The 22,135-nt window shown below is 33.9% G+C and overlaps 1 protein-coding gene across 6 annotated transcripts in view; it reads left to right on the top strand.

Annotated features, from left to right (window-relative positions):
• The window catches only part of METTL15 (methyltransferase 15, mitochondrial 12S rRNA N4-cytidine), a 382,965-nt gene that overhangs the window by 72,609 nt on the left and 288,221 nt on the right, over positions 1–22,135 (top strand). For all 6 annotated transcript variants that reach the window (XM_060104443.1, XM_060104442.1, XM_060104439.1 and 3 more), the window contains exon 3: positions 15,350–15,486. In XM_060104443.1, the coding sequence (XP_059960426.1) occupies positions 15,350–15,486 (137 nt within the window). The remainder of the gene's footprint in view (positions 1–15,349; positions 15,487–22,135) is intronic.

Here is a 22,135-nt window from a genome sequence, read left to right as displayed (position 1 = left end):
GAGTTGGCACACACATTTGTGGGGGCTAGCAAGTCTGAAGTCGGGCAGGTAAGCTGGCTGGAGTCTCATATAGGGGTTAAAGCTGTGCGGGGTTTTTTTTTTTTTAACCATTGACTTACAATATTCATTTCTGATACACAACATAATGATTTGATATTTTTTATATATTACAAAATGATTGCCACTGCTGTAGTCTTTTTTTTAATAGTACAATTACAATTTACTTCGTATGGAAGAAGGTCTTTACCCCATGCCACCATTAGCAAAATGTCCACTTTTATTATTTGCTGACAATTTCAAAAGCAGGTGAATTTTAGAGGAAGAATTACCATTTCTTTTTTTGCATTGAAATTTCTCACTGAATGTCAATAGTTTGTCAGCAGAATGCAAACATGAAGACTTCTGACTTAAATCTTTCTTTCTTTTTTCTTCTTTTTTTATTTGAATTTTATTTTATTTATTTTTTTATACAGCAGGTTCTTATTAGTCATCCATTTTATACACATCAGTGTATACATGTCAATCCCAATCGCCCAATTCATCACACCACGACCCCCCAACCGCTTTCCCCCCTTGGTGTCCATACGTTTGTTCTCTACATCTGTGTCTCTATTTCTGCCTTTCAGACCAGTTCATCTTCACTACTGTAGTCTTAAAGAAGTATTTCTCCTTCCAAGAAACCTTAGTTTTTGCTCTAAAGGCCTTTCAACAGATTGGATGAGATCCCATCCACATTATGGAGAGTAATTTCACTTACTTAAGGTCAACTGATTTTGGATGTTAACTACATCTACAAAATATCTTCACAGCAACACCTAGATTAGTGTTTGGTACTGTAGCCTAGACAAGTTGACACATAAACTAATCATCACAATATTGTTTATCTGAAAAGTTACTAGAATTGCACCCATCCATCTGAATATGATGATGCTTACTCATGGAAATGTTTTTAAAGATTTCTGCTAGATTAGATTAGATGTGTAAATCCTAGCTACTACCTAAAATACTTTACAGGAGGCAGGGTGATAAAGCAAGAAGCTCATGGACCCTCAGAATCAAAAAGGCCACTGTCTCACCTTGGCTTCATTACTTACTGCAGTTTGTTTTGGGAAAGGCCACTTGAACTCAGTCTGTTTCCTGGGCAAACAGGGCAAAAAAATATCTGTCTCACAGGAGAATTAGATGAGTGTTTAGTGAGTTAATGGATGCTAAACACCTTGTAAACTTTCTGGCGCACGTTAGATGCTCAATAAATATTAATTCCTATTCCCTTTTCTCCTTTATCCTTTTTTCGAAAACAAAATTTGTTTAGTTACCAATAGATTTGTATTCATTTATTCATGTATACATTCAAATATTTATTCAGCTCTATGTGACAGGTACTGTTCCAGGTATGAGAGATACAAAAGTTTATCTACTCTCTTAGAACTTACCTTCTATTGATGGGACACAGACAATAAACACAATAAAAAAGAAGGATATGAGGTTGATTATGTTATATTAGATAAGTTCTATGGAGAAAAAGTAAAGCAAGGAGGGGGTATAGGGAGAAATGGGTGTTGATGGTGAGAAAAATTTTAGTTTTCAGCCTTACTAAGAAGATTATATTTAAGCAAAGACCTGAAAGAGAAGACAGAACAAATGCTCCATCCTTGAATATCTGTGCTGTGATGGGGAAGGCAGGTGGGACGTTAAGTACAAATGCTTTATGACAGACATTGTTTGAGGAACAGTAACAAGGCTCTGCTGATGGGAATAGAGTGATCCAGAAGTGGAGGAGTAGAAGATGGAGTCAGTTAAGTTAGGTGAGGTTGGCTGGGCAAATTTTGAGGGGCTTTGTGAAATGGAAGACCATTAGAGAGTTTTGAGCAGAGGAGGAGTGACATGATCTGATATTTGTGCTACTCAAAAATAAATTATAGGAAACTATAGGAAGTTTTGTTAAGAGCATAGACTCAAAGGACAGACTGCATGAGTTCAGATAACTCTGTAATTTATTAACCATGCAACCTTAGGTGAAAGCTTCTCCACATGAAATGGAAATAATAGTAGCATCTACCTCACAGAGTTGTTATGTAAAGTAGCTTGGCACATGTAGAAAGAATCTAATCAGTCTTTGCTATTATTTTTAATAATAATAAGAGGGTCCATCTGTAATATGACCCATTCCCTGCTAGTGTTCTTGAATTGATTCTTAACCTGTTATTGTCATTGATTTAAATGTAAAACTATTGATAAATTAGAAGGGGTCGTGAGTATGAAGGAAATATATGCCACCGCTTATAAATTGGTGCTTTAGATTTTGAGAGGGTCAGATTTTGAGAGGATCATGTTGATTCCCAGAAAAACAGATTATCTCCTCTGATGATACCAGTGTTTTTTGTTTTGTTTTGTTTTGTTTTGTTTTGGTCAGTGCTGTCATCATTCTTTAATGTAAACAGATTTGAAACTTCTGTGACAAGTTTGACATTTTTTCCAACTTTATCATTTGTATCTAAACTAAGCTTTGGTTCTTATGAGTACTCCTTCATGGTAGCATTCCTTGTCATTTCTCCTCATATGAGCCCTTCCTTTTCTACCTGTCATTATCCTAGTGCAAGTCTTATGCTTCATGGGCTCTCATCTGTTCTTGTGCCTCTTGTCAGTGGAAGTAGTAGGTATTATTATCATCATCATCATCATCACTATCATTATTATGATTTTTAATCACTATGTGCCAGAAAGTATTCTAAGCAATTTATATACACAAATTTATTTCATTCTCATTGTAATCCTATAAGATCAGTGTTTCTGACTTCATTTTATAACTAAGAGGGCTGACTCAGAAAGGTTAAACAACCTTATGTTCAACCTGGTCTATTTCGTTTTACAAATCCTGTATGCTATACAATTAAATCAGTTAATGATTCAAGAATAATGAATAATAATAATTCCTTTGCCTTTGTTTCAGATTTTTCCTGTCTCCTGGGACACATTCTTTCCTCTGTTATACTTAGCTAGTTATAATTGAGGTTTGACTTGAGGCCATCTTCTTTGATGAAGGAGACTTTTCAGACCATGACTGCATAGAGTATTATTTGCTTCTGTAAAACATAGTTTACTCTTTGTTAACATTGACATGTAATTATACACTGGCATTTGGCATGTCTGGAATTTTGTTGGACAAGTGACTTAACTTCTCTGAACCTCAATTTCCTCATGTGTAAATGGAGATAAATATACAATTTTAGTTCACAGTAAAAATTTGGCATGTTTGGAATTTATTTAATAATTTCAGGGATACATGTTTGGTCTCTCCAAGTAGACTGAATGTCCATTAGGACACTAGTAGTATATTTTATAATTCTTTGTATCTACATGTAAAACTTATACTCTAAAATTCTGTATTCTCCATACAGAATTTATACAATAAGTGTGTAATTTTTACTTTATTATGAAGGTAATTAGATAATTGATTTTAATATGACTGTTACTTCTTGTCAGTCAACTGGCCACATTGAAAGTTGTATAAAGTTTTCCTGGTCAGTTAAAAATAGAGAAATTTTGGATGCTTTGTTTCTAGTAATATGTCAGAATACCAGTGTAGTTAAATTAGCCCCACTGTCCAATTCATTCTCCCTACATGGAGTTGTTTATGCACCATGTTTACGCATATGATTAGTAGTGTGATAAAAAATTTTTTTAATATTTATTTATTTATTTATTTATTTATTTGGTTGCACCGGGTCTTAGTTGCGGCAGGTGGGCTCCTTAGTTGCAGCTCGCCATCTACTTAGTTGTGGCTCGCTGTCTCCTTAGTTGTGGCATGTGGGCTCCTCAGTTGCGGCTCGTGGGCTCCTTAGTGTGGCATGTGAATGCTTAGTTGCGGCATACATGTGGGACCTAGTTCCCTGGCCAGGGATGGAACCCAGGCCCCCTGCATTGGGAGAATGGAGTCTTAAACACTGAACCACAGGGAAATCCCCGTGTGATAAAATTTTAAAGGGCAATACTAAAAATCTTTAAAGGTATTACTATCTGCAAAAGAAAAGTAATAATAATATTTACATTTTAAACATTTGCTTTTAGAGAGTAAGTATTTAAAAGATTGTCTAGTAAGCTGTATTTTTTTTCAATTTGGGCTGAATTAAAAAAGACAGTGCAAAAATATTTTCTTAGTTTTAAGACATAGCAAAGAGTAATTATGAAATTGTCTTATTTTAGATATATCATAGGTGATTTTTATTGCATTTAAAACTCTTTGGAACTTCTCCCTCTAGAAGTGTTAACATTATCGAGAGGATCCTTTTAAAGACGATCTGCCAACTGAAGGTTCTGTTAGTGTTTCTTCAAACTAAGAAGCTGTGAAATGTTTTTTGTATGCTAAATTACTTTTGTATTTAGTATAAGTTATTATGAAATTTAGGCCTTTTGTGAATAATTATTTTCTTAATTAAGATAGATTTTACTAATATTATTTATGTAGTACTATACCATTTTCAAATTTCCTTCATGCATATTGTCTTATTTGCATATCCTAATAAAGATGTTGTGGGCTAAATAAAGTGATGTGAACTAATATTGTATATTTATCTCCATTTACACATGAGGAAATTGAGGTTCAGAGAAGTTAAGTAACTTGTCCAACTTTTATGGCAATTAAATAATAGAGTCTGGATCAGAAATCAGATATTTTGACCTCATTCTCTTTCTTTTACACCCTGCTGCCTCATTTAGATCTTGTTTTTCAATTCGTGTAATACTGGAAAGTCACATAAGCAGTTTGTTCTAAAAGTATGTAGATATTTTATTGACCTTGCCTCTTCTAATTATTTTGAATTATTTTAAAGATATTTTCTTGATTATTTTTTCTCTTCCTAACTTATGAAACTCTTTGTCACTCCTTAAATTTTACTTTCTAACATCTACTCCACACAAGGATTTAATGGTGGTATAGTGTATCCTGAGTGTGAGTCTGAAACTTGTCCAATCTTCAATCATGTGTTTAAACAAGTTAAGGAATACGGAAGTTCCTACTCACCTGCCCTTATATGTGTGCATACACATTGACACATATACGCACAGTGGATTGGACACCAATACTTATATATATAGCTGTGTTTTGACTTGTATAAAATTAATGTTATTTGGAAGCCAAATAATAGTAAATCTTACCATCATTGGTTTTATTTTAATGGTGATAAGCATTTAATATTAGAATGATGTTGAAACCATCATCAGTAAAATGACTTGTGGCCCCCACCAAAAATTTTTGGGAAGAGCATTTGCTGAACACATTGATGAAAGAGTTCAGTATTGTATTATTTTCACATTATTTTTCCAAATACTTTAAACAATCTATACACTTAATAATTCTTAGAAGAAAATAGCTGTCTATCATTCTCAGTAGTTGTGTGGTGTTCCTAGAAAAGTTTGTCCAGAATATGTTATCTGAATTTCTTGATGGTGTTGATTAAAAACTGTTTTTCTTATTCAAAAAGATGCAGACAGATTGACATTGCCTGGGCCTGAGACCTTTGTGAAATTAAGCTTATTGAGACCACCCAAGCCATATTATTTTTAGCTGTTTGTGTTAATTCAACCATTGTATCTGAAAACAGATCAAATGGCAGTCCATTGTACAGCGCTGGGACTTATGATTGAAATTTATTCCATGTTACAGGTAAGAGTAAAAGCTACTCATCACCAGGAAGGATGAATACTCTAATTATTTAATATAATCGAAGAATGTACTTTACAAAGAAAAGAAAAAATAAGTTTTGTTATGACAAGTTAAGATTTCTTTTGTGAATAAGATAGAATTTAAGCTACAAGATGAAATGTCTGCAGAATTTATGCAGAATGAGTCATCATAGTAACACCAATACTCTTGATAAAATGAGAAAGAAGATAAATTTATTGCAATGCATTGATTGTTTTGTTTGGTATAACTTTTATGTTCTTTTGAGATTTTTTTTTCCTTTTACATTAGCTCATGTATTAGTTACAAATAAAACAAAATAAGAGTGTAGCAGACGGATACTCAACAGACCTTGACAAGACAATAATAAATCAAAGGGTTTTGTAGGAAAAATGTTTGTTCAGAATGTTAGCTGACTATGAGGTTGGTGGCCTTCTACGTTCACAGTTATATGTTCTAATTTATTTCAGGTCTCCAAATGCATCAGTGTGACAAATGTCTACCTGTCACAGATTAGACAGAAAGCATAAGTAAAGCCTGAGAGAAGTCGCTGATAGCCTTGAGTGATTTAAGCACACAATGGTAGAATAATAGTTTGCCTTAGCAATTATGAACATTTCCGTGACATTATAAAGCAGACTACTTTCTAGTGATTTTTTGTCAGAATATCCATTATATCATATCCAAATAACTAGCTCATCTTTCTTAACATTTGTCTCACTGGTTACATCAAAGGAACTCCCCTCTGTTGCCTTTGGTAAATGTATGCCAGGTACACTGTATTTGTGGCACAAATTTCCAAAGGCCACATAGTATAATTTGGATATATAATGAAAATAATTTATCTTACTCTTTTTTTACATGTATCAATGTTTTTGATTAGGATAAGCTTTTAAATACAATTAAAACTTAATGTTTTTAAGCATTTTCAGGAACCAGACTTCTTGCTCCCTCTATGGATTATTGCTATTATAATCGGGCCGTTATTACATTTGTATGTTTTTTTTTTTATTCTCTTCAAAATCTCTGTTCAGCCATGTCCCTCACTTCACTGTTTCAAGTTTACTACAAGGAGTTATTCTATTCCTATATGAAATTCTTAAACCTCTTTGTTCTTTCTATCAAGCTGCCTGTATCTTCACATGCTTTTAGTTTTCTGTCTTCTGGAGTAAGAAGTTGTTCCTTGGCCTTTCTAACACTAACTGGGAGGTGGCAGGGCATGGAGAGGCAGTGTGGAAGGGAGGGAAAAGAAATGCTTATTTCTGCCTCTATCTCTAATTGTACCACCCATTCATGTTTTCCAAAGTAAATGGCTCCAACACACTCATCTGTTGTAAAGTGGAGTTATTTTACCTAACGTACAGGCCGTGGTAAGAATTAAACTAGATCAAGTTTTTAAAGTGTGTGGCATAGTTAGCACTGGCACGTAATTGCATAATAAATGGTGTCTATTATCCTTTTAGTTACCTAGATAGCATGCTTTGTGATCATTTAAACAATTTTTCTTACTTCTCCACTCACCACATCTAGTTACTATTCTACCTCTATAAAAAAGCAAAGTAATTAGTAGTACAGGTTCAAGAGAGAGAATGGTTTTTGAAATCAGGTTTCATCATTCATTAGCTGTGCCTCAGACAACTTACCTAGCCCTCTCTAAACCTCCCCTTTCTCTTCTGTAAAATAGTATTATAATAATAATAGTAACTTGGCTCAGAGTGTGGTTTTGAGAATCACTTTCAATTAACTGTGTATGTGTGTATATTTATGCCTGTATATAAAATGAATGAATAATACCGATAAAATGTTTAGCACCACATTTTGCATAAAATAAGCATGAAATAAACGGGCATACATTTGTTATCACTCTCCATTCCTACTGCCAGTTCAAGCTTTTATGTCCTCTCACCTGGGTGCTCTACACCAGGTCACCACTATATTCTCACACTGTTCCATCCATCTAGTACTGTTGGCAGTTAAATTATTATTATTATTTATTTATTATTATTTTTTTTAACATCTTCATTGGAGTATAATTGCTTTACAATGGTGTGTTAGTTTCTGCTTTATAACAAAGTGAATCAGTTATACACATACATATGTTCCCATATCTCTTCCCTCTTGCGTCTCCCTCCCTCCCACCCTCCCTATCCCACCCCTCTAGGTGGTCACAAACCACCGAGCTGATCTCCCTGTGCTATGCGGCTGCTTCCCACTAGCTATCTAGTTTATGTTGGGTAGTGTATATATGTCCATGCCACTCTTTCACCTTGTCACAGCTTACCCTTCCCCCTCCCCATATCCATGGGAATAAATTATTTTTTGAATGTTAAAAAAGGAAGTCTTCAAAGCTGTCCAGCGTCTAGCAAATGTGGTGTAAATTACTTACCCTAGCCTTTTAGGACTGCTGCAGTTTGATTTCACACTACCTTTCAGGCATGAGCTCCTAGTTTGTCTATCTTACATTGCTACTACAAGGATTAAGAGAGGGTACATACTGCAAAAATTAAAACAATATCTGGAACATACATGAAAGTTGTTCATTTTTCCGTTTCTCTCTTTTCCCTTTTTATCCTTTCCACCCTCTTCTTTTAATAAATCCTAGATTCCAGTCAAACTTGCTCTCCTTATATCTGACATATCCTTTCCTATGTCTATGCCTTTTTTAAGTTCTAATTCTCCTTGTTTTTATTTATCCAGCAGATATTTATTGGTTATATTCTGTGTGTTATTTATTGTTTGGCACCAGGGACACAAATGTTTAGGGCATCTTTCAGAGGTTATTCTAGAAAGAAAGGACAGTATGTTAGAGATACTCAGGCTTCCAGGCTGAAAACTACATGAGAGCAGGACCCATGTCTATTTCGGCCTGCTATTGTGTTTCTAACTCTTGGAATAGAGCTGTGGACATATTAGGATTCTCATAGTTGTTTGGGAATAAAATTTGAGAGAGATGGAACAAGGAAAAATGGGAGAGAAGTCATGAGGCAGCTTGGCATGTTTGATTATTGCACATACTTTTGTATGGTTAGAATATGTTGTAAAATTCATGTCTGGGAATAGTGAGAGATCATGTTGGAAAGAAATGAGTAGTGAGAGATAATGTTGGAAATAAATGAGGAGGCCAGAATATGAAGAATATTGTCCATTTTGCCTAGAAGTTTGGACTCTATCATGTAGTTTTGGAGAGCCTGTGAGACGGTTTAAGTAGAATTTCACATGCTACAATTTTATTTTAGAAAGGATATCCTGTTAACAGTGTAGCGAGAAGAATTAGAAGTGAGATTAGAGGTATGGGTATGAGTTGTCAGGCTACTGCAATAATAAAGCAAAGAAATATGGGGGACTGAATTGAAAAAGTGAGTAGAAAGATTTAAGATATATTTGTATGGTAAAATCAACTGGACTTGGTAACTAATTTGATTTGGAAAATATGGAGAGTGAGAAGAAAGGGTGAGCTCTGAGTTCTGCCCAACCTTCAAGGCCCAGCTGAATTGTAACCTACTTCAATTTCATTCATCTCACTACTGATTAAAATTAATATTTTTTTACTCCTTGTAAAATATTATATACACCTTTCTTATATTGTTGATTTCTTTTTACTAATAATTATTTGTGTGCATGTCTAAATTCTCTCACCAAACTGGAAGGGTCATAACTTATTATCTTGGTATTACCTTCTATGGCCTTATCTATATTGGATGTTCTGTAAATATACAGATTATTAATTAATGCCATGCATTTTAATTTAATTACCTCCTGAAAAAACTCTAGAAAGTTAAGTATATGCCTGAGACATTTCAGTTTTTCAAAATGAAGCTAGTTACAGATGGGTGAAGTTTAACTAAAATTCTTTCAAAAGAACTTTCATTTGAAAAATTCAAAATTAATTGCCAGAAAAGAAAATATTCATAGGAAGAAATTTTAAAGTGAAATAAGGCCATATTGTTTCCAAATTCAGATGAGAACTTACTATTAAAAATCTTGCACAGATTGGAAATGACTAATCAACAGTAGAAAAATGTAATTGCAAGATCTGCCCTCATACTGTTCATGGCCCAAAATGTTTTCCTGTCCAATTTTAACAGTGTTGTCCCAGTGTGAAAATTTCAATGATTAGAGGTCTTGTATTGGGAAAAACAAATCATTTAAATATCTAGTCTATGCAGGGTGATCTTGGGCAAATCCCTTGATTTCTGTAAGTCTCCCCACTTCAGAGAGCAGCCTTAGCTGTCTTAAAGGATATCACATTTGAGAAGTATAAAAGGGACATAGATATAATCTAGAAAGACAGAGTGGTATATAATGACGGAATTAAATTTGGCTTAACTTCTATAGGCCCTTCTAGCTTTAATCACCCATGAGTCTATGATTTTAGGTGTTTTAATTTTTTGTTTTTAATTTCAAGATGAATTTGAAAACTGTAACCTGTCAAGAGGTCAGTCTTCACCAGTAGCTATTACACATAATGGGCAGACATTTTTTTCAGGCCACATATAAAACATAATCGTCTTTAGAATTTAATTCTACAGATTTATCATCATACAGTCTTAAAATTAAAATGGTAGAACAGTGGTTGTTTTTAACTGTGTTGGAGGCTTAAGGTGCAGAATTCCCACTTGTATATATCTTCATATCAAGAAAATGCTTTTCCAAAGAACAATTGTTTTTATTTCAGTGTGATTATATAATTTCAGTGGGGGAGTATTATGAGATGAGGTGGAAGGAGCACAGGGTCTGAGTTTTAATACTAGCTTTGCCCTCAACTAGCTACCAGCTACCTTCTTTGGGCCTTGATCTCCTCATAAGTAAAATGAGGAGGTGGAATAGTCTGTTATGTCCCTCTGAGCTCTGAAATTCTGTGTCTGTACCATGTCCATATCAGATCCGCAGCTATAGCTCAACTATTCAACTGTGACTCATCATGGTGAAAAGTAAAATCTAATCTTTTCTATGATATTTAGAAGACCATGGGATAAAATGTCATTTATTTGTATTTGATTAAAAGAGCTAACATAAGATAAGAAATGTTCACTTTCTTATTTCAAATGTAAAGGAGACTGATCAGCAAATAAAAACATGGTGCTATAGAGTTATATAATTACAGATCATTATTAATGTTCTGAAAAAGTTCTGTTCATTAATGAATCAATTGCTAATATTAGGAATACATTGACGTTAAATGACTTAAAAGCTAGGCATCTTGTGACTATTTTATGTGATCCTATCATAATGAGTCTTACTTCTTGAATTCATATGCACAAATGAGTGTTGCAATCTTTATCATAGTTACATTGGGAGACTGAGCTCTTTTTTCATATCACATCATTAAATATACAGTAAACACCTACTACTGTGCACTGATGCTACCATTTTGAATTGGAGGCAGTGTTGGAGAATTGTGATGAATCCTCTGCCTCAAATGCTAGTTTTTATTTTCTTTAAATCACCTTCACTTTGATTTTGATCCCCAGTCTCCCTGTGCTGAGAAGCCATCAATTTCACTTATCCCCCAGACCCCACACACCATACAGAGCTATGCAGAGACCTTGCACCTTCTTACTCACCTCATGTCACATTTAATTTCCCCTAAGATGCCTTTTGTTTCAATCTTTGTAGACCCTCTGGGACCAAAGGTTCTGCTTCTTCTGTGCCATAGAGAGGCATGGAAATCTCTGGTAACATTGGGAACCCTGTGATTGAGGGTCCTTCCCCTTCAGTCCATCATCTAGCCAGCTGCTCTGAGATTTTACCACCTGTCAGTCACTTTATTGGTCCTGCGCCTTTCTGGAATTTGTTCATCTTTTCCGTCTCTCCTACTCAATTTCAAAGAAGTCTCTCATCTCTTTTCCTTAAAGATACCACCTACCCAGGGTAACTAGCATTCTCTCTTTCTGAACTGTGTTGTTGTTTCTAACTAAAAGATACAAAAGTGGTTGTTGGGCTTCCCTGGTGGTACAGTGGTTGAGAGTCCGCCTGCCGATTCAGGGGACACGGGTTCGTGCCCCGGTCCGGTAAGATCCCACATGCCGCGGAGCGGCTGGGCCCGTGAGCCATGGCTGCTGAGCCTGCGCGTCCGGAGCCTGTGCTCTGCAACGGGAGAGGCCACAACAGTGAGAGGCCCGCATACCGCAAAACAAACAAACAAACAAACTAAAAAACCCGAACAAAAGTGGTTTTCTTCAAATGATAGGAAAGATAGAAAGTTTTTTCTTTCTTCCATGCAAATATCCTCAAAGAACATACATTCTAAAGCTCTAGATACCTAGGCATCTTCTTGAAACAGGAGAAGAGGAACACAGAGGGGGAAGAGGGGGAAAGAGAGAGAGATAAAGATACAGAAAGATGGCTTTTCAAGAGCCTTAATTCCAGTGGGAATGGGTCATCTATAAAACACTAAGCTTTTGTTGTATAATTTTTGTAAAGCCATCTCTGCCATGATTCTTTCTTAACCATCCTCTTATTTTTTTTCTTATTTATTGTTTCACTTCCTCCCTCCCTTCTTCTCTTTATTTTTTTTCAGAAAAATCACAGAATTCAGAGTTGGTGAGACCTTGTTTAGAATTCTCTTTCCCTCACTTACTATTAATATGATCTTAAGTCACATTATCTTTCTGAACTTGAAAGATATGCATAATTTGCATAATAATATGCAAATTTTTACAATCCCCATTGTAAAAATGGGGATAATGCCACTTTTCCATACCCTGTTACAGAGTATTTGTTAGACCAAGTAAGAAAACATTAATGCTTGGAAAGTCATAAAGCAGTGTGCAGATATAGACTCTGTTGACTTAATGCAGAGTCAGTGGGAGAAAGAACACGGGTTTTAGAGCCAGGTACACCTGTATTCAATTCTTACATTTGCCATTTACTAGCTTAGTGTAATTTTAGTTTCTGTGTATGTAAAATTTACTAACACCTACTTCATTGTTTTAAGGAAGAAATAAGATAACCTTTATAAATATCTGAGGTAAACAAGGGTACATTTTATCCACATTTCTTAGATGAAGCAGTTGAATCTCAGAAAGTTAAAATGATTTGGCCAGGGTTATAAAGGTGATGAGTGAAATTACCAGAAAAAACTCTTGGTATCATATGGGTTCAGATTTTTAGATAAATTATATCAGGTAATTTCAAAGAAAGAATTCCATATATGTTTGGAGCATAAGATAAACATTTGCATATATACATAGTTGAGATTCATAAAAGGATTATTTTGAAACATTCAGTTATGTTGTTCTTATGCATTTGTTAAGCAAAAAAATCATCCAGTCGCCTTATTTTATTATCAAGTTGTACAAATTAAAAAATGTGGTCTTATGTTAAGTTAGTGACCCAGGAGAAAGGAAAAACTAATTGGCTCCCTTTTCAATTGTAGTGCTGGGTGACTCATAAGGCCTAGAAGTCACTTACTATATTTGATGGACAGTGTACATTAGAATTTTAAAAATGGAAGTCGATGGCTCCAATCACCTATTAACCCAGGACATATTGTGGGGTTCAGTTCTAGTTTCATAAATCCCATTTGTCTCCCACTTTTTGCTTTGTTTTACATTTGACTGGTAATAATAGATTATTTTTTTCCTATGGAAACTTCCTTGATTGTCAGTACATCTCCAAGGGCATAATCATGATATATTAAAAAAATAATCATGTAGATTATAATCATCTCACATTTTCCAAAATATTTTTAATCATAAGGATTTTTTTAAAAATATTGATTGGGACTTTCCTGGCTTGGGATAAGGTAATCATATGCAAATTATTTTATTTGATATATTCTCAGTTTAAATCCAGGGCTATATAAGACTTGATATTGGGGCATAACAAGAAAGTGGTATATACTTTTGCCTGGAAAAGTTATTTGTTTAAGTCATGGTAAACCTCTAGCAATTTTAAAACTGAGGCAAGCTATGGCGAGCTATGGTAGAAGATTTTTACCCTCATAGATGCATAAAATAAGTATACAGACTGAGGAAATTATTCAATCTTGAGATTAAATATGTACTCCTAACAGCTTTACCAATAATAAGACTTTAAGTGTTGTTTTAAAGTTACTGTTTAAAAAGGTGAAAAATATATGTAGCCATACCTTTTGTGCTGACAGTGATAGAAGTACAAGGTTAAATTATACTAAAAAATTTATGTTAAGAAGCAGTGCTTGCACCTTTTTTTTAAACCGCATTTACATCTTATATTTTACATCCGTCCTCTTCTCAATTTTGATCAGAAGATTTCCTCCATATTATTCTTTGAATAGTAGGCTAACTTTTCTGAGGACATGATCAGAGGACAGGACTCAGCATGGTAGCTTATAGCCCAAAAAAAAAAAAAAAAAAAAAAATCAGAGCATAATTGTGCCTTGTCTCTGACCACTCTCCCTGAAATAAGTTGTAACATTCAGGGCAGGGAAATGTTCAAATCCATTACAGGAATTTCCTTTGTGCAATGTACACATGAACTTTTAAAAAGTTATATGTTTAAATATTTTTAACAGTCTGACTTATAGTGTATGTTATTTGTCACAGTATTCAGTATTATTGGAATAACTGTTTTTATTTTCATCATACCAGTGAGGCTTATTCAGAGAGCACATTAAACTAAGAGTGTAACTTTGAGAGGATGTGCTGAGTGTCTTGACTTCCAAACCAACTACAATCAACTACCTTGTTTACATTTATGTTTCTTATGGTCCAGGTCTAGTTTCTTGCCCAACTGCCAGCTGGCTTTTTTTTTTTTTTTTAAGTGGGCCAGCATTGTTTTCTTAAGTGTGGCCAAATAAAATAGCTAAGAAATAGATTCAGATCCAATTAACTTCATTATGTGTCTTCAGTGATCCAAGCATTTAAACATATGTACTCCCATACCTTGTATCCTGTTATCCTGGCAAATCTTTTACTACCAAAAGTGTTTTGGTTTAGATGAGAAATTATATGTCACCTTACCAATTAGGCAGGTGTTGGAGTATCTTCTCCTAGACCTTCCTTTTCTTTTTAAACTCTGGAGAAATCTAAAAACCCTGGAATTTTAAATGACTTTTCCAAAGCTATGTAGCTACTTGGTGGCAAGGCTATAATTTATCCCAGGTGTTTTGACTTAACCCCTGGGCTTTTTCAGGTCTGATTTGTTAATTACATATTTGTCCTATGACTACTGTTAGGTATAATCTCTTTCTCTCTCTCTTTCTCTCTCTCTCTCTCTCTCTCTCTGTATTCTTGAATATTTTTTATGTTTAATATAAAGCATTTAGAGAACTTGAGATAAAGTGAGCCACACCAATTGTAAGCTGTCTCCAAATGATGAGAAATTGTTGGAAATATCATTTTTAGTCAGGTGCTTGACAGCAGTAAAAAGCTAGCAGCACAACACTGGCTAGTTTGAACTTATGGAGGGAAATGCAAATTTGCCTTGAATTGGCCAGCATGTGACAAAGATTATCATTTTGCTGTTACTCTGACAAATTCTTTTGGACTGGTCACTCATAATTGATCCAGATCTCATGTATAACAAATTGAACTCTAGGCAAAAAAAAAAAAAAAAAAAAAAGTAATTTGTTTTTCTATTTGCTATCAGCTCTGAAAAGCATTATGTGTGTCTAGAAATAAGGTAGCTGGCAAGAATAAATTTTGTTCATGCTAAGTGGTAATTTTCTTTTTCTGTGTTGGCTAGTTTTTTCTAGATATGACATTTGGTTCAGGAGGACACACAAGAGCCATTCTACAGAAGGAGTCAGATATTACTCTGTATGCCTTAGACAGAGACCCAACAGCTTATGCAATAGCTGAACAGCTTTCAGAACTGTACTCGTAAGTAATGCACTTGTATAGTTATTTAATTTTGTTGCTAAGTTTTATGGAGCTTAGTTTACCATCTTGGAATTTGTTCTCCCTTGTATGATACTATATGTCACTCCACTAAGTATTTCCTCCCTTTTTATCCAAAAAGAATTGATGTAAATGATATTTTTAGAATCACTTAAAATAATGATATTACTGCATTTATCCTTTGTAAGTAAGTATAAACACAAAAACTTGTTTTTGGCTAAAATTTGAAAATGTGTTGAAATCCATCCATGAATAGTATTTTGACAAATAACCCATACTTTAAAAACATTTTTTAAGTACTTTATGAGTTACAGTTTCTAAGAATTTAGTGGAGTAAATAAATAATATGTAAAAATTCTGTAGAATTCTGTAGAACTCATGAAACAATAATGCAATTGCTTTCTTTGAAGTCTTTCTGAAATTCATAAGTAAATGTAGAGCACTCTATCCATTTATCAAAATTAGTGAGCATTTACTAGAGAACTTTTAAAAAATATAAAGTTATTGTCTTCATCAGTTGTTAAAGCATCTTCCTTTAGAGAAAAAATTTTGAATTAATGAGTTATGTCCATATGCTATGTTGTTTAGAAGACACCAGCCTGAAAAAGAAAAATATCTTGGAATTAAGATGGCTATCTCCAAATATGTAAAAGGCTATTTTCTGTAATGGGGAATTGTTCTACTGTGTGAAGCTCCAGAGACTGAAATCAACAAAATAGATGAGAATTTTAGAGGTAAAGTTTGACTTGACGTAAACTAGAGTTTTTACTAGTTGTAGCTATCCAACAAAGAGAAGGTCTCTTTGGTGAAGTAGCAAAAGTATGACCATAGAAAAGTTTGATCACAGACTAAAGGTAGAAGTTGGATTACTAACCTAGAATAGTTTTTTTCAACCTCTCTCAGGTCCCAGACTCTTTGCAAATCCATCAATGTGATTAACTCTCCCAATAAAAGTGTAAATAAATATACCTAGATTTTTGTTCGCAAGATCACAGTGTTTACGAAGTCCCTGGAAACCCATTTGACCCCAGCTTCTTTATTTCTAAGAAAAATATAAGGATGTGGTTTAGTAGCATAGTAGTTTTTTGTTGTTGTTGTTGTTTTTTTAATCTTTCTGTCATTTTAAGCAACATAACTTAGATGCACCTTCTTTAAGAAGGTCTTGTACTAGGGCATTCATATTTGTGAAACTTCTTAGGAGTTCACTTGATTATGACCTGAACATTTATAGAATATAAATATATATATATATATATATATAAAAATATATATATAATGGAGTATAGGTCTCCATTATATTTCACTATCATAGACAACCTGAATCTTCTTAGATATTATTGTTTCTAAAGGAAGTGATTCCCAAGGTCTCTTATTCTTCCAAACACCCTAGTTTCTTAAATGGAACTTAAAATTATCAATTTTATCAGGTGTAATTTTTTACTTAACAGGAATCTTGAGGCTCTGTATTCTCTTCAGTTTACAGATGTGGAAACTATTAGCTACACATATTAAATGGTTTGCTAAAAGGTATACATGTCTTAATAGAGATAGGATGTATTTCACCCATCACCCAATAATCTCATTTTATTAAATTATATCTTGTCTCAAATCTTACTGAGATATTTTTAGTTCATCGACAAAATAATTCCTTTGCCTAACCTAATAAATTAATTAAAGAACAATAAGATAAATAAGAAGAAAGCAGGAAGAGGTAATTAATACAGGTAAAAGCTGGAATCAAAGAAACTGAAAAGCAAAAAACCAAAAAACCAAAAAGAAAAAGGAGAAAGAAATCCCAATAGATCATTGTTTGCATTCTTTGAAAATAGCAAAATCCATTTTCACACTGATTGTTAAAGGAAAGAGAGAGCGAAAATATATGCTTAAGTTTGAGAGAGAAGACCAACCATAGACACAAGGTAAATTATAAGATGATACTACTGTAATTCTGTGGAAACATATGAAACCTAGATAAATAAATGATGTCCTAGCAAAATATAAATTATTAAAATTGACTCAATAATTATAAAACTTTAATAGGTTATTACCATAAAAGAGATTAGAAAGGTAAGTAAAGTACATAGAAAAATGCACAGTGATCAGATTTGCAATTGTTATCTAGCCCTTATAAAGAATAGAAAAGGGACTTCCCTGGTGGTGCAGTGCTTAAGAATCCGCCTGCTAATGCAGGGGACATGGGTTCAATCCCTGGTCTGGGAAGATCCCACATGCTGCGGAGCAACTAAACCCATGTGCCACAACTACTGAGCCTGCGCTCTAGAGCCTGTGAGCCACAACTACTGAGCTGGCATGCCACAACTACTGAAGCCCACGTGCCTAGAGCCTGTGCTCTGCCACCACACTGAAAAGCCTGCACACCACCATGAAGAGTATCCCCCACTTGCCGCAACTAGAGAAAGCCCGCACACAAAGCAAAGAAGCAAAGAAGACCCAACACAGCCAAAAATAAATAAATAAATTTAAAAAATAAAAGGAAAAACGTTGCCTTTTATGCTAGTCCTGACCATGGTAAATAAAGAAAGCTCTTAAAATTCATTTTATATTGAATCCAGTATTAATACCTAATTCTGCTAGAGATAGCATAAAAGGAAAAAGAGAAAATGTCCAACCTCACTGAAGTATATAAATGCAGAATTCAAAATGCAATAGTAGCATATCTAATTCACCCTTCATTTAGTTAAAAGAATAATACCTATGGCCTAATAGGGTTTAAATCAAGAATACAAGGATGGCTCCATATCAGATAGTCAATCAATGATAGGTTGATAAGCATCACAATGATCAGCTAGCTGTTCTTATTAAAATCTGTAAGTTAAATGGAAATATAAGTCAACTACTTAAACGTAAAATATCCTATTAACCAAGGACAAATAGCAGTTATTTTCCCAAAAGGTGAAATACTGTAACAATCTAGTCAAAAATCAGGTTGTAAATATGGATTAACTTCTATATATATTTTAATCAGTATTTTTGGAAGGTCTGGCAGATGTAATTAAAAAACTAAAGAGAGGTTAAAATAGTCTTTTTTTAAAAATAATGATTTGACTGAATACTTAAAAACCCAAAAGGACTTGTAAAATTAATAAGATGATACAAAATGGTTAGATAAAAATTTAAAAATCTACTCAAGTAGTAAATACGTAGAAAGGGAAATGGGAAAAAAATATTCCATTCTTAAAAGCACCTAAAACTTTATAAAATATTTAGTTATAAATTTAGCAAGAAAGACACATTTCCAAATAAAAATAAACCTGTATAATTCTATTGAAGGACGTAAAAGATCTGAACAAAAGAGAAAGCATATGTGATTGTGGGTAAAACAAATTACTATTATAAAAGAAGGCCATTTCTCCCCAAATTCGTATATGTATTTATTGTAATTCCAGGAAGTATATTAATTGATTTCACCTTAACTTATGTGTGTTTTTTTTAACTTAGGTAATATAATCTTGAGTAGATATGGGGGGAAGAGTGACAAGGTCTTTTGGGAAAAAGAAAAAATTGAGAGGAAACTTGCCTTACCAGATGTCAGATCACACTATACAGTCACTGTAGTGAAATCAATATTATACTGGCATAAGAATAGGCAAGTAGGTTAGTGGAGCAGAGAATCCAGATATAGATTGTACTACATAAAAGAATTTAACAGAAGATAAAGGTGTTTTAATTCATTGAGAAAAGAGTGCATTATTAAATAAATGGTGTTGGTACAATGCCTATCAAACTTGAAGAAAATAAAATGGACCCCTATTTTAAATCAGATTCAGAAGTAATTTCCAGATAGAGTAAAAATGTATGAAAAAATTGAAAATAAAAGTCCTATTAGAAAATTGAGGAGATTATATATACAATCTAAAGGTAAGAAACTGTCTTAGTTGAGACTCAAAATCATAAATCTATAAAAATAAATAATAGAAATATCTATTTATATAAAAATTTAAAAAATATATGACAAAAATCATATGGTAAAATTTCCAAACAGTTAACTTAGAGAAGATATATTAGTAATATGGAGGATAGGAAAAGGATTGATATTACAGAAGAGGAAAAATATATTTTTTCTAAGTTCTCAACTGGGATCCCTGTAACAAAAGGCAGATTAATAAGAGAAAAGCATATAAATTTAAGTTTTACATGACTCATGAGACTTCATAAGGAAATGAAGACCCAAAGATACAGTAAAACTGGAGCATTTTTATATTAGATTTGATGAAGAGTGGAAAGTTACAGAAAAATATGATAGGACAAAGGGTATGAGCTAAGGATAGTAATGTGGGCAAAATTTAGCAAGTCCCATTTATTTAGATTCCTCTCGTCCCTTCATTTTCAGAGATAAGGAAGCTTTTTTGGGTTTAGGCAGGCATCTCTCACATGAAGAGCTTATGACCTACATGTGCCATTTCTCAAATTCCTTCAGTTTAAAGATATTCACTATGCCAAGTTGCCATATTTTGAGGTAGCTCTTCCTGAACCCCATCAATATTTATCATATAGAAAGAGTTCTCTCAAACTTCATAAGACAACAAATTCCAATTTGAAAAGTGGGTAAAGGATAGAAGGGTCAATCATAGAAGATCAATGTGTGAAAAGATGCTCCACATAAGTAGCAGTGAGGAGGAAAATGAAATTAAAATAATAATGGTATAATACTTTTTACTTATCAAACTGGGAAGACGTAACAATTTTGAAAGTGAGCACATGGGGGAAATGATACTTATTTTTCATGGATATATTTTAATGTTAAAAAAATTGTATATGCATTGTTTGTATATACAATCATGGAGAACTTGAGAAAGAAGGAATTAATGGTGGGGGGGAGTATGGAGAAAGGGAAAACAATGGCTAAAAGAAACAATCCTAGAGATTATATGACGCATCTCCGCATATCTATGTAAAGTAGAAAAAGCCAAGTAATGCTATATATTATTTATAAATATCTACATGTATAGTTATGGTATAAAACTACACATGACAAAGATAAACACAAATTCGGGCTATGGATTATTTCTGGGGATAATGGATAAATGGATGGATGGTTTGTTGGAAGGATTGACAAATTAGATAAATTCATTATCTTCTTAAAAATACATATAGGGCTTCCCTGGTGGCGCAGTGGTTGAGAGTCCGCCTGTCGATTCAGGGGACACGGGTTTGTGCCCCGGTCCGGGAAGATCCCACATGCCGCAGAGTGGCTGGGCCCGTGAGCCATGGCCGCTGAGCCTGCGCGTCCGGAGCCTGTGCTCTGCAACGGAAGAGGCCACAACAGTGAGAGGCCCGCATACCGCAAAACAAACAAACAAACAAACAAAAAGAAAACATATGTAATCCTGTAATTGATATCTAGGATTACATATGTATTTTTAAGAAAATCAATAACATTGTTCATTATTTGTCTTTGTTTTTTATTTTGAAACTGTTTTTCATTGCATAGTAAAGTTGAACAGGTGATTCAGTAATAAAAAATACATATGTAATTACAACTTGCAGTAAAGTGTGCAAAAAGGAAATATTTTGTCATTTCAACGTTTACATCTTTTGAGAAAATATAATAATTTCTTTCATTTATTTATTTATTTTGTTGTTGTCAAAGAGTAGCCTATGCTTCTCCTGAAAAATCCCATGTTCTTCACTCTGTCAAAACTAAGTCAAAAATAGAAACTAACATTTTCACAGAAAACTAAGCAATTCATGGGAAAGCTGAATTTTAGGCTAACCCATTTTAGCTCTTTCAGAAAAGATGACATGTCAGGTCACCTGTTGTTTGAAAACTGAAACTTTTCCCTGTTGCCTCTGAAGACTGTACAAGAGGAAACACATTAAAATTGGAGCAGTGGGGTGTTGGCTGACTTTTACCACAGTGGAAGATGGATATTGGAAGACAATTTTTTTAAACAATTTTTTGTTTTCTGAATTTAGGGATAATATGTGCTCCATACACTGAGTTTAGAGAATATAGACATGTATAAAGAAAAAGTAAAAATTATAATTGATTCCATCATTTGACTGTAGGTAAAGCAGATTATAAAAATATAATAAGCTGTTACTTTCAACAGTTTATAAAAGTAGATATTCTCATTGGGGTAAACTTATACAGAAAAGTATATAGAAGAAAATGAAACTCACTTATCATTCCACCACCTTAATCAGTAGTAATGATTTTGTGTATTTCATTCCATCTTTTTTTTTTAACATCTTTATTGGAGTATAATTGCCCTACAATGGTGTGTTAGTTTCTGCTTTATAACAAAGTGAATCAGCCATACATATACATATATCCCCATACCTCCTCCCTCTTGCGTCTCCCTCCCACCCTCCCTATCCCACCCCTCTAGGTGGTCACAAAGCAACGAGCTGATCTCCCTGTGCTATGTGGCTGCTTCCCACTAGCTATTTTACATTTGGTAGTGTCTATATGTCCATGTCACTCTCTCACTTTGACCCAATTTACCCTTCTCCCTCCCCGTGTCCTCAAGTCCATTCTCTACATCTGCATGTTTATTCCTGTCCTGCCCCTAGGTTCTTCAGAACCATTTTTTTTTTTAGATTCCATATATATGTGTTAGCATACGGTATTTGTTTTTCTCTGTCTGACTTACTTCACTCTGTATGA

Source organism: Mesoplodon densirostris, chromosome 7, assembly GCF_025265405.1.
Source record: "Mesoplodon densirostris isolate mMesDen1 chromosome 7, mMesDen1 primary haplotype, whole genome shotgun sequence".
In the NCBI taxonomy this organism is placed as follows: domain Eukaryota; kingdom Metazoa; phylum Chordata; class Mammalia; order Artiodactyla; family Ziphiidae; genus Mesoplodon; species Mesoplodon densirostris.
This window is presented reverse-complemented; position numbering and strand designations above follow the sequence as displayed.